This window comes from Salmo salar, chromosome 09 (assembly GCF_965601325.2).
Source record: "Salmo salar chromosome 09, fSalSal1, whole genome shotgun sequence".
Classification (NCBI taxonomy): Eukaryota; Metazoa; Chordata; class Actinopteri; order Salmoniformes; family Salmonidae; genus Salmo; species Salmo salar.
Window position 1 is genome coordinate 152,188,564 of NC_138299.1, and position 17,386 is coordinate 152,205,949.

A 17,386-nucleotide genomic window follows, 5' to 3' on the forward strand; every position below is an offset into this window, starting at 1 on the left:
TCTTCTCTCTCCCTCTTCTCTCTCCCTCTTCTCTCTCTCTCTTTCTCCCTCTCTTCTCTCTCCCTCTCTTCTCCCTCTCTTCTCCCTCTCTTCTCTTCTCCCTCTCTTCTCCCTCTCTTCTCCCTCTCTTCTCCCTCTCTTCTCTCTCCCTCTCTTCTCCCTCTCTTCTCCCTCCCTCTTTCTCCCTCTCTTCTCTCTCCCTCTTTCTCCCTCTCTTCTCTCTCCCTCTTTCTCCCTCTCTTCTCTCTCCCTCTTCTCTCTCCTCTCTCCCTCTTTCTCCCTCTCTTCTCTCTCCCTCTTTCTCCCTCTCTTCTCTCTCCCTCTTTCTCCCTCTCTTCTCTCTCCCTCTCTCCCTCTAGGCTCTGAAGGCTGTGCAGGATTTGAGTGTGTCCACTCCCTCCTCTCTTCCTCCTCTCACACGCCACAGCAAACCCATCCCTGTACAGGCCTTTGAGGTACATGCAAACACACACTTGGAGATATATCAGTGGGTGTGGCTCGGAATACCTAGATTCTCCAGGAAGTTTTTTGAACAGACTGGAATGTGCCATGCCTGTCTCCGTGTGGTTCTGTCTGCTCTGTGCTCCTACCTCTGTTAGGATGTGATGGTTAGATGACTGATGTGACCAGAGTGTAGAGACTAAAGCCCTCAATGCTGTGCTCAGTGGAGCTGACAACTACTGAGTGGGTGTGAATGAAGGATGATCACTATCAGTAACCAGGAAGTGGACGCCTCAGCTAGCTCGCGCTCTGGAGATGTAAACACCATGACTGCCTGGGGGTCATGGTCCATTTCAATTCACTATGTTCAGGACATAGGCATTTGAATTCCATTTCAGGAATTTAAAATGGAAACCTTCCTGAATGAGCTGACCTTAAATAGAACTACTTTAACTCTATGTAAACATACACTCCTGAGTTGATTTAATGACTGGCTGAACAGGATCCATGTTGAATCACTCTACTCCCAGATCAACATCACCTGGTCTGTTACTGGTTTCAGAAGTTACAAACAGCTGGATTTGAGAAGCTGAACGTCCATTGGTCATGGCTCATATGGAGCTGAACATTGATTGGTTTTCCACTCTGAGAGACGTTGGCCGTGTTGGAGAGCATCAAAATGGTGACTGACTGATCTACAAACAATAATGACTAGTTATTTATGATGCAATGTCATTTGTAGATCAGTCTCGGCAGTCGCCTGCGCTGTCGGTTGTGACGTCAAACAAGCCAAGTTTTAAAAATAAATACATTCTTGAACCTTTTATTTAACTAGGCAAGTCAGTTAAAAACAAATACTTATTTAATATGACAGCCTACCAAAAGGCCTCCTGCGGATTAAAAATGTTATATAAAATAACAATATAGGACACAACACACATGACGACAAGAGACACGACAACACTACATAAAGAGACCTACTGTAAGACAACACTACATAAAGACCTACTGTAAGACAACACTACATAAAGACCTACTGTAAGACAACAACACTACATAAAGACCTACTGTAAGACAACACTACATAAAGAGACCTACTGTAAGACAACAACACTACATAGAGACCTACTGTAAGACAACACTACATAAAGAGACCTACTGTAAGACAACACTACATAAAGAGACCTACTGTAAGACAACAACACTACATAAAGAGACCTACTGTAAGACAACACTACATAAAGAGACCTACTGTAAGACAACACTACATAAAGAGACCTACTGTAAGACAACAACACTACATAAAGACCTACTGTAAGACGACAACACTACATAAAGAGACCTACTGTAAGACAACAACACTACATAAAGAGACCTACTGTAAGACAACACTACATAAAGACCTACTGTAAGACAACAACACTACATAAAGAGACCTACTGTAAGACAACAACACTACATAAAGAGACCTACTGTAAGACAACAACACTACATAAAGAGACCTACTGTAAGACGACGACACTACATAAAGAGACCTACTGTAAGACGACGACACTACATAAAGAGACCTACTGTAAGACAACACTACATAAAGAGACCTACTGTAAGACAACACTACATAAAGAGACCTACTGTAAGACAACACTACATAAAGAGACCTACTGTAAGACAACGACACTACATAAAGACCTACTGTAAGACAACAACACTACATAAAGAGACCTACTGTAAGACAACAACACTACATAAAGAGACCTACTGTAAGACGACGACACTACATAAAGAGACCTACTGTAAGACGACGACACTACATAAAGAGACCTACTGTAAGACGACGACACTACATAAAGAGACCTACTGTAAGACGACGACACTACATAAAGAGACCTACTGTAAGACGACGACACTACATAAAGAGACCTACTGTAAGACGACGACACTACATAAAGAGACCTACTGTAAGACGACGACACTACATAAAGAGACCTACTGTAAGACAACACTACATAAAGAGACCTACTGTAAGACGACGACACTACATAAAGAGACCTACTGTAAGACAACAACACTACATAAAGAGACCTACTGTAAGACAACAACACTACATAAAGAGACCTACTGTAAGACAACAACACTACATAAAGAGACCTACTGTAAGACAACACTACATAAAGACCTACTGGAAGACAACAACACTACATAAAGAGACCTACTGTAAGACAACACTACATAAAGACCTACTGTAAGACAACACTACATAAAGAGACCTACTGTAAGACAACAACACTACATAAAGAGACCTACTGTAAGACAACACTACATAAAGAGACCTACTGTAAGACAACAACACTACATAAAGAGACCTACTGTAAGACAACACTACATAAAGAGACCTACTGTAAGACAACAACACTACATAAAGAGAACTACTGTAAGACAACAACACTACATAAAGAGAACTACTGTAAGACAACAACACTACATAAAGAGACCTACTGTAAGACGACAACACTACATAAAGACCTACTGTAAGACGACAACACTACATAAAGACCTACTGTAAGACAACAACACTACATAAAGAGACCTACTGTAAGACAACACTACATAAAGAGACCTACTGTAAGACAACACTACATAAAGAGACCTACTGTAAGACGACAACACTACATAAAGACCTACTGTAAGACGACAACACTACATAAAGAGACCTACTGTAAGACAACACTACATAAAGACCTACTGTAAGACAACACTACATAAAGAGACCTACTGTAAGACAACAACACTACATAAAGAGACCTACTGTAAGACGACGACACTACATAAAGAGACCTACTGTAAGACGACGACACTACATAAAGAGACCTACTGTAAGACGACGACACTACATAAAGAGACCTACTGTAAGACGACGACACTACATAAAGAGACCTACTGTAAGACGACGACACTACATAAAGAGACCTACTGTAAGACGACGACACTACATAAAGAGACCTACTGTAAGACGACGACACTACATAAAGAGACCTACTGTAAGACGACGACACTACATAAAGAGACCTACTGTAAGACGACGACACTACATAAAGAGACCTACTGTAAGACGACGACACTACATAAAGAGACCTACTGTAAGACGACGACACTACATAAAGAGACCTACTGTAAGACGACGACACTACATAAAGAGACCTACTGTAAGACGACGACACTACATAAAGAGACCTACTGTAAGACGACGACACTACATAAAGAGACCTACTGTAAGACGACGACACTACATAAAGAGACCTACTGTAAGACGACGACACTACATAAAGAGACCTACTGTAAGACGACGACACTACATAAAGAGACCTACTGTAAGACGACGACACTACATAAAGAGACCTACTGTAAGACGACGACACTACATAAAGAGACCTACTGTAAGACGACGACACTACATAAAGAGACCTACTGTAAGACGACGACACTACATAAAGAGACCTACTGTAAGACGACGACACTACATAAAGAGACCTACTGTAAGACGACGACACTACATAAAGAGACCTACTGTAAGACGACGACACTACATAAAGAGACCTACTGTAAGACGACGACACTACATAAAGAGACCTACTGTAAGACGACGACACTACATAAAGAGACCTACTGTAAGACGACGACACTACATAAAGAGACCTACTGTAAGACGACGACACTACATAAAGAGACCTACTGTAAGACGACGACACTACATAAAGAGACCTACTGTAAGACGACGACACTACATAAAGAGACCTACTGTAAGACGACGACACTACATAAAGAGACCTACTGTAAGACGACGACACTACATAAAGAGACCTACTGTAAGACGACGACACTACATAAAGAGACCTACTGTAAGACGACGACACTACATAAAGAGACCTACTGTAAGACGACGACACTACATAAAGAGACCTACTGTAAGACGACGACACTACATAAAGAGACCTACTGTAAGACGACGACACTACATAAAGAGACCTACTGTAAGACGACGACACTACATAAAGAGACCTACTGTAAGACGACGACACTACATAAAGAGACCTACTGTAAGACGACGACACTACATAAAGAGACCTACTGTAAGACGACGACACTACATAAAGAGACCTACTGTAAGACGACGACACTACATAAAGAGACCTACTGTAAGACGACGACACTACATAAAGAGACCTACTGTAAGACGACGACACTACATAAAGAGACCTACTGTAAGACGACGACACTACATAAAGAGACCTACTGTAAGACGACGACACTACATAAAGAGACCTACTGTAAGACGACGACACTACATAAAGAGACCTACTGTAAGACGACGACACTACATAAAGAGACCTACTGTAAGACGACGACACTACATAAAGAGACCTACTGTAAGACGACGACACTACATAAAGAGACCTACTGTAAGACGACGACACTACATAAAGAGACCTACTGTAAGACGACGACACTACATAAAGAGACCTACTGTAAGACGACGACACTACATAAAGAGACCTACTGTAAGACGACGACACTACATAAAGAGACCTACTGTAAGACGACGACACTACATAAAGAGACCTACTGTAAGACGACGACACTACATAAAGAGACCTACTGTAAGACGACGACACTACATAAAGAGACCTACTGTAAGACGACGACACTACATAAAGAGACCTACTGTAAGACGACGACACTACATAAAGAGACCTACTGTAAGACGACGACACTACATAAAGAGACCTACTGTAAGACGACGACACTACATAAAGAGACCTACTGTAAGACGACGACACTACATAAAGAGACCTACTGTAAGACGACGACACTACATAAAGAGACCTACTGTAAGACGACGACACTACATAAAGAGACCTACTGTAAGACGACGACACTACATAAAGAGACCTACTGTAAGACGACGACACTACATAAAGAGACCTACTGTAAGACGACGACACTACATAAAGAGACCTACTGTAAGACGACGACACTACATAAAGAGACCTACTGTAAGACGACGACACTACATAAAGAGACCTACTGTAAGACGACGACACTACATAAAGAGACCTACTGTAAGACGACGACACTACATAAAGAGACCTACTGTAAGACGACGACACTACATAAAGAGACCTACTGTAAGACGACAACACTACATAAAGAGACCTACTGTAAGACGACAACACTACATAAAGAGACCTACTGTAAGACGACAACACTACATAAAGAGACCGACAACACTACATAAAGAGACCTACTGTAAGACGACACAGCATGGCAGCAGCACAACATGGTGGCAGCAGCACAACATGGTACAAACATTACTGGGCACAGACAACAGCACAAAGAGCAAGAAGGTAGAGACAACAATACATCACACGAAGCAGCCATAACTGTCAGTAAGAGTGTCCATGATTTCAGTCTTTGAATGAAGATATTGAGATAAAACTGTCCAGTTTGAGTGTTTGTTGCAGCTTGTTCCAGTCGCTAGCTGCAGCGAACTGAAAAGAGGAGCGACCCAGGGATGTGTGTGCTTAGGGGACCTTTAACAGAATGTGACTGGCAGAACGGGTGTTGTATGTGGAGGATGAGGGCTGCAGTAGATATCTCAGATAGGGGGGAGTGAACGGGTGTTGTATGTGGAGGATGAGGGCTGCAGTAGATATCTCAGATAGGGGGGAGTGAACGGGTGTTGTATGTGGAGGATGAGGGCTGCAGTAGATATCTCAGATAGGGGGGAGTGAGGCCTAAGAGGGTTTTATAAATAAGCATCAACCAGTGGGTCTTGCGACGGGTTTACAGAGATGACCAGTTTACAGAAGAGTATAGAGTGCAGTGATGTGTCCTATAAGGAGCGTTGGTGGTAAATCTGATGGCCGAATGGTAAAGAACATCTAGCTGCTCGAGAGTACCCTTACCTGCCGATCTATAAGTTATGTCTCTGTAATCTAGCATGGGTAGGATGATCATCTGAATCAGGTTAGTTTGGAAGCTGGAGTGAAAGAGGAGCGATTACGATGGAGGAAACCAAGTCTAGATTTAACTTTAGCCTGCAGCTTTGCTATGTGCTGTGAGAAGGACAGTGTACCATATACTTGAATGAGGTGATGAAGCTCCAAACCCTCAGAGGTAGTAATAACGCCTATGGGGAGAGGGGCATTCTTCTTATCAAATCACATGACCTTTTATTTTGGAGGTGTTCAGAACAAGGTTAAGGACAGAGAAAGCTTGTTGGTCTCTAAGAAAGCTTTGTTCTAGAGTGTTTAACACTGTATCATCGCCATATAAATGGATGAGAGAGCTTGAGCTATGTTGTTGATCACGGCCCAGTAGACATGTCTGTCTGACTGTCTTCTACACTAGACTGGGGAGGCAGCAGACAGATTACTAGTCAGTCACCTACACTCCCCTGTGTGGTTTCTACAGCGGCTGAGGGGAAACGTCAGATGATTTCACACTCACCGTAGACTTCAGTGTGTGTGTGTTTTGGGGTCTGATTTGTGTGTCTGGTGTGTGTGTGTGTGTTCACATCCTTTTTAGCCACTTCCTGTTTGCAGGGGAAGAAGTGTGTTGGTGAGATGAGTAAGATGCATGGGGGCTGGGGTTTCCAGAGAGAGCTATACTGTAACTGCACTGAGCTCTGTAATGTTGTTGACTTGACATTTTTATTGTTATTTATACTAAAAGATGTATGATACATTTCACTGAGAACCCAGATGAGATTGTTGACATGGAATGCTATTGCCAACATGCAGGATAGTTTAGTGAACTTGTGGAACTGACTGTCAACCCGCTGACTCCCCCTGGTGCTGACTCCCCCTGGTGCTGACTCCCCCTGGTGCTGACTCCCCCTGGTGCTGACTCCCCCTGGTGCTGACTCCCCCTGGTGCTGACTCCCCCTGGTGCTGACTCCCCCTGGTGCTGACTCCCCCTGGTGCTGACTCCCCCTGGTGGTGACTCCTTACATCTCTTAGGCTATAGTTTATTATGTGGCTAATGAATTGGGATATTTGTCCCGTCTGTCTGTGTCCGTCCGTGTGTGTATCTGTCTGTCTAACCCCTCTGTCTGTCCCCTCCAGGTGAAGTTGGATGTGTACCTGGCAGACCTGACTAAGATAGGGAAGAGTCAGAAGCACAGTCTGTCTGTGGACGTGGAGGGAGGGAAGCTAGTGGTGATGAAGAAGATGAAGGACAACCAGGAGGACTGGAACACCTTCACACACCACAAGAGTGAGGATATATATATATATATATATATGACAAGGGTGCGGCCTCACACACACACTCCTCTCTCTCACTCGTTGTTTCTCTCCGTGTTTCTCTCCCTCAGTCCGTCAGCTGATCAAGTCTCAGCGTGTTCAGAACAAGCTGGGCATCGTGTTTGAGAAGGACAAGGAGAAGAGCCAGAGGAAAGACTTCATCTTCGCCAGTGCTAAGGTACACACACACACACACCCACAAGGAAGCCTCTCGGGGCATGCATATCTATATTCTAGTAAATATTTGTTTAACATTGTGACGGTTGGTGCTGTTGGTGTCGTAGCGGTTGGTGCTGTTGGTGTCGTGGCGGTTGGTGCTGTTGGTGTCGTGGCGGTTGGTGTCGTGGCGGTTGGTGCTGTTGGTGTCGTGGCGGTTGGTGTCGTGGCGGTTGGTGTCGTGGCGGTTGGTGTCGTGGCGGTTGGTGTCGTGGCGGTTGGTGTCGTGGCGGTTGGTGTCGTGGCGGTTGGTGCCGTTGGTGTCGTGGCGGTTGGTGCCGTTGGTGTCGTGGCGGTTGGTGTCGTGGCGGTTGGTGTCGTGGCGGTTGGTGTCGTGGCCGTTGGTGTCGTGGCGGTTGGTGTCGTGGCAGTTGGTGTCGTGGCGGTTGGTGCCGTTGGTGCCGTGGCGGTTGGTGCCGTTGGTGCCGTGGCGGTTGGTGCCGTTGGTGCCGTGGCGGTTGGTGCCGTTGGTGCCGTTGGTGTCGTGGCGGTTGGTGCTGTTGGTGTCGTGACGGTTGGTGTCGTGGCGGTTGGTGCCGTTGGTGTCGTGACGGTTGGTGCCGTGGCGGTTGGTGCTGTTGGTGCGGTTGGTGCTGTTGGTGCTGTTGGTGTCGTGGCGGTTGGTGCTGTTGGTGTCGTGGCGGTTGGTGTCGTGGCGGTTGGTGTCGTGTCGGTTGGTGCCGTGACGGTTGGTGCCGTGGCGGTTGGTGCTGTTGGTGTCGTGGCGGTTGGTGTCGTGGCGGTTGGTGCCGTGGCGGTTGGTGCCGTGATGGTTGGTGTCGTGGCGGTTGGTGCCGTGACGGTTGGTGTCGTGGCGGTTGGTGCCGTTGGTGTCGTGGCGGTTGGTGCCGTTGGTGTCGTGGCGGTTGGTGCCGTTGGTGTCGTGGCGGTTGGTGCCGTTGGTGTCGTGGCGGTTGGTGCCGTGGCGGTTGGTGTCGTGGCGGTTGGTGTCGTGACGGTTGGTGTCGTGGCGGTTGGTGCCGTGGCGGTTGGTGCCGTTGGTGTCGTGGCGGTTGGTGTCGTGGCGGTTGGTGTCGTGGCGGTTGGTGTCGTGGCGGTTGGTGTCGTGGCGGTTGGTGCCGTGGCGGTTGGGGTCGTGGCGGTTGGTGCCGTTGGTGCCGTGGCGGTTGGTGCCGTGGCGGTTGGTGCCGTGGCGGTTGGTGCCGTTGGTGTCGTGGCGGTTGGTGCCGTTGGTGCCGTGGCGGTTGGTGCCGTGACGGTTGGTGTCGTGGCGGTTGGTGCCGTTGGCGTCGTCATTCTGTTACCAAACTTTGCATCTGCACTGTTCTTCATGTAAATGGGTTTTCAGCATCACTCAGTTACCGTGGAATTGGCCAATACCAAACCTAAGAATATACAGTCCACCACATCCTCCATTTTATACACACATACTAACTGTACACTGTGCGTGTTGTCAGAAGCGGGAGGCATTTTGTCAGCTGCTGCAGCTGATGAAGAACAAACATTCCAACCAGGACGAACCAGACATGATCTCCATCTTTATAGGGACCTGGAACATGGGTGAGCGCTCACACTCTCACACGCTCTCACACGCTCTCACACGCTCTCACACGCTCTCACACGCTCTCACACGCTCTCACACGCTCTCACACGCTCTCACACGCTCTCACACGCTCTCACACACTCTCACTCTCTCACACTCTCTCACACTACATGCTACAAATAACCGTCAAACCTCCTAAAATGAGGAGAATATTCCATTAGTTGTAGAAGTCTTCTTAACCTTAGACCTATCACTCCAATTTTCCGTGTGTGTAGGTTCTGTGCCCTCCCCCAAGGCGGTGGGTTCCTGGCTGTTGTGTCGTGGGCTGGGGAAGACGCTGGATGAGATGACCGTCACTATTCCTCATGACCTCTACGTGTTCGGAACGCAGGAGAACTCTGTGTGTGACCGTGAGTGGGTCGACTCACTCCGCACCGCACTCAAAGAACACACAGAGCTGGATTACAAACCGGTGAGAGAGAGGCGGAATGAGGCTCTGTTGTTAGAGCTTGTCCCGTTGGGGAATAAGGTGTTGTTAGGGCTTGTCCCGTTGGGCAATAAGGTGTTGTTAGGGCTTGTCCCGTTGGGGAATAAGGTGTTGTTAGGGCTTGTCCCGTTGGGGAATAAGGTGTTGTTAGGGATTGTCCCGTTGGGGAATAAGGTGTTGTTAGGGCTTGTCCCGTTGGGGGATAAGGTGTTGTTAGAGCTTGTCCCGTTGGGGAATAAGGTGTTGTTAGGGCTTGTCCCGTTGGGGAATAAGGTGTTGTTAGGGATTGTCCCGTTGGGCAATAAGGCGTTGTTAGGGCTTGTCCCGTTGGGGGATAAGGTGTTGTTAGAGCTTGTCCCGTTGGGGAATAAGGTGTTGTTAGGGCTTGTCCCGTTGGGGAATAAGGTGTTGTTAGAGCTTGTCCCGTTGGGGAATAAGGTGTTGTTAGAGCTTGTCCCGTTGGGGAATAAGGTGTTGTTAGGGCTTGTCCCGTTGGGGAATAAGGCGTTGTTAGGGCTTGTCCCGTTGGGGAATAAGGTGTTGTTAGGGCTTGTCCCGTTGGGGAATAAGGTGTTGTTAGGGCTTGTCCCGTTGGGGAATAAGGTGTTGTTAGAGCTTGTCCCGTTGGGGAATAAGGTGTTGTTAGGGATTGTCCCGTTGGGGAATAAGGTGTTGTTAGGGCTTGTCCCGTTGGGGAATAAGGTGTTGTTAGGGCTTGTCCCGTTGGGGAATAAGGTGTTGTTAGGGCTTGTCCCGTTGGGGAATAAGGTGTTGTTAGGGCTTGTCCCGTTGGGCAATAAGGTGTTGTTAGGGCTTGTCCCGTTGGGGAATAAGGTGTTGTTAGAGCTTGTCCCGTTGGGGAATAAGGTGTTGTTAGAGCTTGTCCCGTTGGGGAATAAGGTGTTGTTAGAGCTTGTCCCGTTGGGGAATAAGGTGTTGTTAGGGATTGTCCCGTTGGGGAATAAGGCGTTGTTAGGGATTGTCCCGTTGGGGAATAAGGCGTTGTTAGGGCTTGTCCCGTTGGGGAATAAGGTGTTGTTAGGGCTTGTCCCGTTGGGGAATAAGGCGTTGTTAGGGCTTGTCCCGTTGGGGAATAAGGCGTTGTTAGGGCTTGTCCCGTTGGGGAATAAGGCGTTGTTAGGGATTGTCCCGTTGGGGAATAAGGCGTTGTTAGGGATTGTCCCGTTGGGGAATAAGGCGTTGTTAGGGATTGTCCCTTTGAGGGATAAGGCGTTGTTAGGGATGGTCCCGTTTGGGGATAAGTTGGCAGTAGGGATGGTCCCGTTGGGGAATAAGGAGCCTGATCTGAGAAGCAGCATGGTAGAATGGTTGGGCTTACTCCTGAGGTTAACTTCCATGTTCTCTGTTCTGCTCTCCTGGGTTCCAGATCGCGGTCCAGACTCTGTGGAACATTAAGATAGCGGTGCTGGTGAAACCAGAACATGAAAACCGCATCAGTCATGTGGGAGTGTCCAGTGTTAAAACGGGCATTGCCAATACGCTGGGTAAGATCTCTCTCTCTCTCTCTCTCACGCTCACACTAACAAACAATTCATTATATTCATGCTGTATGTTTGTCGTTTCTTGTTGCTAGGTAACAAAGGGGCAGTGGGCGTGTCTTTCATGTTTAATGGAACTTCCTTCGGCTTTGTGAACTGTCACCTGACATCAGGCAACGAGAAGATCGGCAGGTACGCACACACTCCTCTTCTGCACTCAAATGTAAAACTATACAGTGTGTATCATCATGTGAAGTTTGACCGGACTCCATATTAGCACCAAACTCACTGAGGTCATAAGTAGTGTACTAAACAGGGTGCTCTTCACCACTCGTCCTCTCCAACCCCTTCCCTGACCCTTGACCCCTGCAGGAGGAACCAGAACTACCTGGATATCCTGCGGCTGCTCTCTTTAGGAGATAAACAGCTGAGCTCCTTTGACATCTCTCTACGCTTCACACACCTCTTCTGGCTGGGAGACCTTAATTACAGGCTGGACATGGACATACAGGTACCCTAATACACACACACACACACACACACACACACAGAAACACACACACACACACACACACCACACACACACACTCTCGCTCTCTCTCACTCTCGCTCTCTCTGTCTCTCGCTCTCTCTGTCTCTCGCTCTCTCTGTCTCTCGCTCTCTCTGTCTCTCGCTCTCTCTGTCTCTCGCTCTCTCTGTCTCTCTCTGTCTCTCTCAGGAGATCCTGAACTACATCAATAGGAAAGAGTTTGATCCTCTGCTGAAGGTGGACCAGCTCAACCTGGAGAGAGAGAAGAACAAGGTGTTCCTGCGCTTTGGTCAGTCACACACACACACACACTCCTTCCCCTCATTCTCTATGCCCTCTGCTGTACTCTGTGAAATACTTTATTGAAAGTGGTTTGTTGTAATGTGTGTTTGTGTATCCTCTGGTACAGCGGAGGAGGAGATATCCTACCCACCCACCTACCGTTATGAACGCGGGTCTAGGGACACATACGTGTGGCAGAAGCAGAAGGCCACAGGGGTACTCACTCACCCACCCACACACACACTCACACAGAGCTTTATTCTCGTGAATTCTCTAGACTTTGTGGGGAGTAAACACCTAACTCCGTAAAGTGGTAATCAGCAGTAGAAACAGTACAAAGCGTATCCCTGCCCCTGTTTCAGTAAAAGGCTGAGGCTGGAGAAACTCTCAAATTCATAGACAGAGCTGATGATGCAAGGACTGACAGTCCATGATATCAAAATTATAGTTTTACACTATATCGCCTCAAAATATGGTTATGTTTACATTTACTTGAACAATCATAGGAGTAAAACAAGCCTATATTTTGGGTTCTGATGGAGTGTGACAGTTGAACTGAGCTCCTGAGGCATTTACAAGTTATATTCTTCAACAATCAATGGTTACATATCATACGTTGTGAAAAGAAATGGATTTAACAACTGCTGATTGACCCTTTTAAGGCTGAAATAGCATTTTAACAAGTTCTGTCTTTTCACACACACACGTGCATGCGAGCGCATACACACAGGCTCAGATGGAGAGATCTCTGTTCACGCTCATCTTCTCTTTCTCTCTTTCAGATGAGGACCAACGTCCCGTCTTGGTGTGACAGGATCCTATGGAAGTCTTACCCTGAGACTCACATTGTCTGTAACTCCTATGGTGAGTCCCTGCATCTTCAACAACTCTGTACAACAAAGAGTTGCAGTCTGTTTTAGAATGGGTGGCCAGTAATAAACTGGTCCTGAACATCTCTGAAACTAAGAGCATTGTATTTGGTACAAATCATTCCTTAAGTTGTAGACCTCGGCTGAATCTGGTGATGAATGGTGTGGCTGTTGAACAAGTTGAGGAGACTAAATTACTTAGTGTTACATTAGATTGTAAACTTTCATGGTCAAAACATATAGATGAAATGGTTGTAAAGATGGGGAGAGGTCTGTCTAATAAAGAGATGCTCTGCATTTTTGACACCACACTCCACAAATCAAGTTCTGCAGGCTCTAGTTTTATCTTGATTACTGTCCAGTCGTGTGGTCCAGTGCTGCAAGGAAAGACCTAGTTAAGCTGCAGCTGGCCCAGAACAGAGCATCACGTCTTGCTCTTCATTGTAATCAGAGGGCTGATATAAATACTATGCATGCCAGTCTCTCTTGGCTCAGAGTTGAGGAGAGACTGACTGCATCACTTGTTATTTTTACAAGAAACAATCATGTGTTGAAATCCCAAATTGTTTGCATAGTAAACTTACACACACACACTTACCTCACCAGACATGCCACCAGGGGTCTTTTCACAGTACACAAATTAAGGTTGGACTGAAAACCCACAAGACGGTAGATATCCAGGGAGAGTGTTTGGCAGCCCTGACCTAGATTGTTTGTGTGTATTGATATGTAGGCTACGTGTACCTTTACGTTTTTTTTATGTAGTTCTGTCCTTGTCTATTAATGTTCTGTATTATCTCATACTGTATTATGTTTCATGTTTTGTGTGGACCCCAGGAAGAGTAGCTGCTGCTTTTGCAACAGCTAATGGGAACCCTAATAAAATACCAAATACCTTTTTGTTGTAGTTTTTTGTTGATGAAATCATGTTTCCCTCTCAGGCTGTACAGATGACGTGGTGACCAGTGACCACTCCCCAGTCTTTGGTACATTTGAGGTGGGGGTTACCTCGCAGTTCGTCTCCAAGAAAGGTACGGCCACTCGCTATGATGACTAGACAAGGGGGTTGATCATCTCACTACAACCCAAGGGTTTTTAACGTTGTGTCTCTCCCTGTCTCTCTCTCTCTCTCTCTCCAGGTCTGCCTAAGTCCTCTGAACAGGCCTATATTGAGTTTGAGAATATTGAGGCCATAGTGAAGACGGCCAGCAGAACCAAGTTCTTTATCGAGTTCTACTCTACCTGCCTGGAGGGTGAGACCTACACACACACACACACACACACACACACACACACACACACACACACACACACACACACACACACACACACACACAAAGTTCTACTCTAGAGACTTAATTACATTTTTCACACTCCCTCTCTCTCCACACTCCCTCTCTCTCCACACTCCCTCTCTCTCTCCACACTCCCTCTCTCTCTCCACACTCCCTCTCTCTCTCCACACTCCCTCTCTCTCTCCACACTCCCTCTCTCTCTCCACACTCCCTCTCTCTCTCCACACTCCCTCTCTCTCTCCACACTCCCTCTCTCTCTCTCTCCACACTCCCTCTCTCTCTCTCTCCACACTCTCTCTCTCTCTCCACTCTCTCTCTCTCTCTCTCTCCACACTCCCTCCACACTCTCTCTCTCCACACTCCCTCCACACTCTCTCTCTCCACACTCCCTCTCTCCGTAGAGTTTAAGAAGAGTTATGAGAATGACAGTCAGAGCAGTGACAACGTCAACTTCCTGCGTGTGGGCTGGTCCAATAAGCAGCTGACCACGCTGAAGCCCCTCCTCTCTGAGATAGAATATCTCCAGGACCAACACCTGCTGCTCACCGTCAAATCACTGGATGGATACGAGTCTTATGGTCTGTCTGTCTGTCTGTCTGTCTGTCTGTCTGTCTGTCTGTCTGTCTGTCTGTCTGTCTGTCTGTCTGTCTGTCTGTCTGTCTGTCTGTCTGTCTGTCTGTCTGTCTGTCTGTCTGTCTGTCTGTCTGTCTGTCTGTCTGTCTGTCTGTCTGTCTGTCTGTCTGTCTGTCTGTCTGTCTGTCTGTCTGTCTGTCTGTCTGTCTGTCTGTCTGTCTGTCTGTCTGTCTGTCTGTCTGTCTGTCTGTCTGTCTGTCTGTCTGTCTGTCTGTCTGTCTGTCTGTCTGTCTGTCTGTCTGTCTGTCTGTCTGTCTGTCTGTCTGTCTGTCTGTCTGTCTGTCTGTCTGTCTGTCTGTCTGTCTGTCTGTCTGTCTGTCTGTCTGTCTGTCTGTCTGTCTGTCTGTCTGTCTGTCTGTCTGTCTGTCTGTCTGTCTGTCTGTCTGTCTGTCTGTCTGTCTGTCTGTCTGTCTGTCTGTCTGTCTGTCTGTCTGTCTGTCTGTCTGTCTGTCTGTCTGTCTGTCTGTCTGTCTGTCTGTCTGTCTGTCTGTCTGTCTGTCTGTCTGTCTGTCTGTCTGTCTGTCTGTCTGTCTGTCTGTCTGTCTGTCTGTCTGTCTGTCTGTCTGTCTGTCTGTCTGTCTGTCTGTCTGTCTGTCTGTCTGTCTGTCTGTCTGTCTGTCTGTCTGTCTGTCTGTCTGTCTGTCTGTCTGTCTGTCTGTCTGTCTGTCTGTCTGTCTGTCTGTCTGTCTGTCTGTCTGTCTGTCTGTCTGTCTGTCTGTCTGTCTGTCTGTCTGTCTGTCTGTCTGTCTGTCTGTCTGTCTGTCTGTCTGTCTGTCTGTCTGTCTGTCTGTCTGTCTGTCTGTCTGTCTGTCTGTCTGTCTGTCTGTCTGTCTGTCTGTCTGTCTGTCTGTCTGTCTGTCTGTCTGTCTGTCTGTCTGTCTGTCTGTCTGTCTGTCTGTCTGTCTGTCTGTCTGTCTGTCTGTCTGTCTGTCTGTCTGTCTGTCTGTCTGTCTGTCTGTCTGTCTGTCTGTCTGTCTGTCTGTCTGTCTGTCTGTCTGTCTGTCTGTCTGTCTGTCTGTCTGTCTGTCTGTCTGTCTGTCTGTCTGTCTGTCTGTCTGTCTGTCTGTCTGTCTGTCTGTCTGTCTGTCTGTCTGTCTGTCTGTCTGTCTAGTCTAGTCTAGTCTAGTCTAGTTAGTTAGTTAGTTACAGGGTTTCCCTCAGGGAAAATGTGGCGCCGGACATTTGACCAGCAGCATTTTAATATATCTGACATTTGAGAAATTTACCGGACCCATGCATGGGCCCCCGAGGTGTCCCCCCGGCCGCCGCCCTACGGCCACACGCTGATTAGTGTGTCCACCCACAGTGCTCAGAAACACAGACATCACATTTACATTATGGTCATTCATATTAACACAACATGAAAGGCGAGGATGCTACGGCGTTCGTCCTTCTTAGCGAATTCAGATGAGCACTTTGAAGATGTTAGAAGATCTGTCCACGTCTACTTTTCCTCAGCCAATAAGATGAGTCGGCCTAATTTACAATCCATAGTGTAACAGTTGACCTATTATTTTGGTTACCTTGTCGTTCTGTGTGAGAAAGAAATAGCCTATTCCAAACAGACTCTGGGACAGTTGTTGGACGATATAACCAGTAGGCCTAGGTTACATCCCCAGAAAATGTCAAAAGCATTGAGTCTGATGCAACAGATCAGGACGTTCTGGCTTGATCAATTATTTCTTCACACTAGAAGCACAGCAATGCTCACATGGCAGTAGGCTACAGATGTCAGATCTTAACTTGATCACGCTTTTGTTGCAGAGAATTTTCCTGATGCATCAGGAAATTCTAAATAGCCTTGTGATTGGTTAAAAATGAGCAGTTGTCTTTCTCTCCTTGCGGGGGCAGTCAAGTCATTGGGATCAGGGCTCGCTATCTTAAAAGAACGTTCTCTCGCTCAAACGCTATAGGCTTAGGTCGTATTACTGCAACATTCAAATGTACAGAGATGTATCTGAAATGCAGCCATACACATCAATGACTGTTGTTTTATATCACTTAATAACACAAGATAGATATTGGTCTACACGAGTCTACGACATACAACTGTCTAGTGTATCCTACGGTTACGGATGAGCTGTCTAGGGTATCCTACGGTTACAAATGAGCTGTCTAGGGTATCCTACGGTTACGGATGAACTGTCTAGGGTATCCTACGGTTACGGATGAACTGTCTAGGGTATCCTACGGTTACGGATGAACTGTCTAGGGTATCCTACGGTTACGGATGAACTGTCTAGGGTATCCTACGGTTACGGATGAACTGTCTAGGGTATCCTACGGTTACGGATGAACTGTCTAGGGTATCCTACGGTTACGGATGA

At 46.9% G+C, this 17,386-nt stretch overlaps 1 protein-coding gene across 1 annotated transcript in view; it reads left to right on the plus strand.

The window, feature by feature from the left end:
• The window catches only part of inppl1a (inositol polyphosphate phosphatase-like 1a), a 65,644-nt gene that overhangs the window by 35,725 nt on the left and 12,533 nt on the right, over positions 1-17,386 (plus strand). The window contains exons 8-21 of the mRNA XM_045724799.2: positions 360-455; positions 7,566-7,716; positions 7,817-7,923; positions 9,380-9,482; positions 9,741-9,937; positions 11,340-11,457; positions 11,547-11,643; positions 11,824-11,962; positions 12,170-12,269; positions 12,390-12,478; positions 13,045-13,126; positions 14,073-14,162; positions 14,271-14,384; positions 14,828-15,004. Of these exons, the coding sequence (XP_045580755.1) occupies positions 360-455; positions 7,566-7,716; positions 7,817-7,923; positions 9,380-9,482; positions 9,741-9,937; positions 11,340-11,457; positions 11,547-11,643; positions 11,824-11,962; positions 12,170-12,269; positions 12,390-12,478; positions 13,045-13,126; positions 14,073-14,162; positions 14,271-14,384; positions 14,828-15,004 (1,660 nt within the window). The remainder of the gene's footprint in view (positions 1-359; positions 456-7,565; positions 7,717-7,816; positions 7,924-9,379; positions 9,483-9,740; positions 9,938-11,339; positions 11,458-11,546; positions 11,644-11,823; positions 11,963-12,169; positions 12,270-12,389; positions 12,479-13,044; positions 13,127-14,072; positions 14,163-14,270; positions 14,385-14,827; positions 15,005-17,386) is intronic.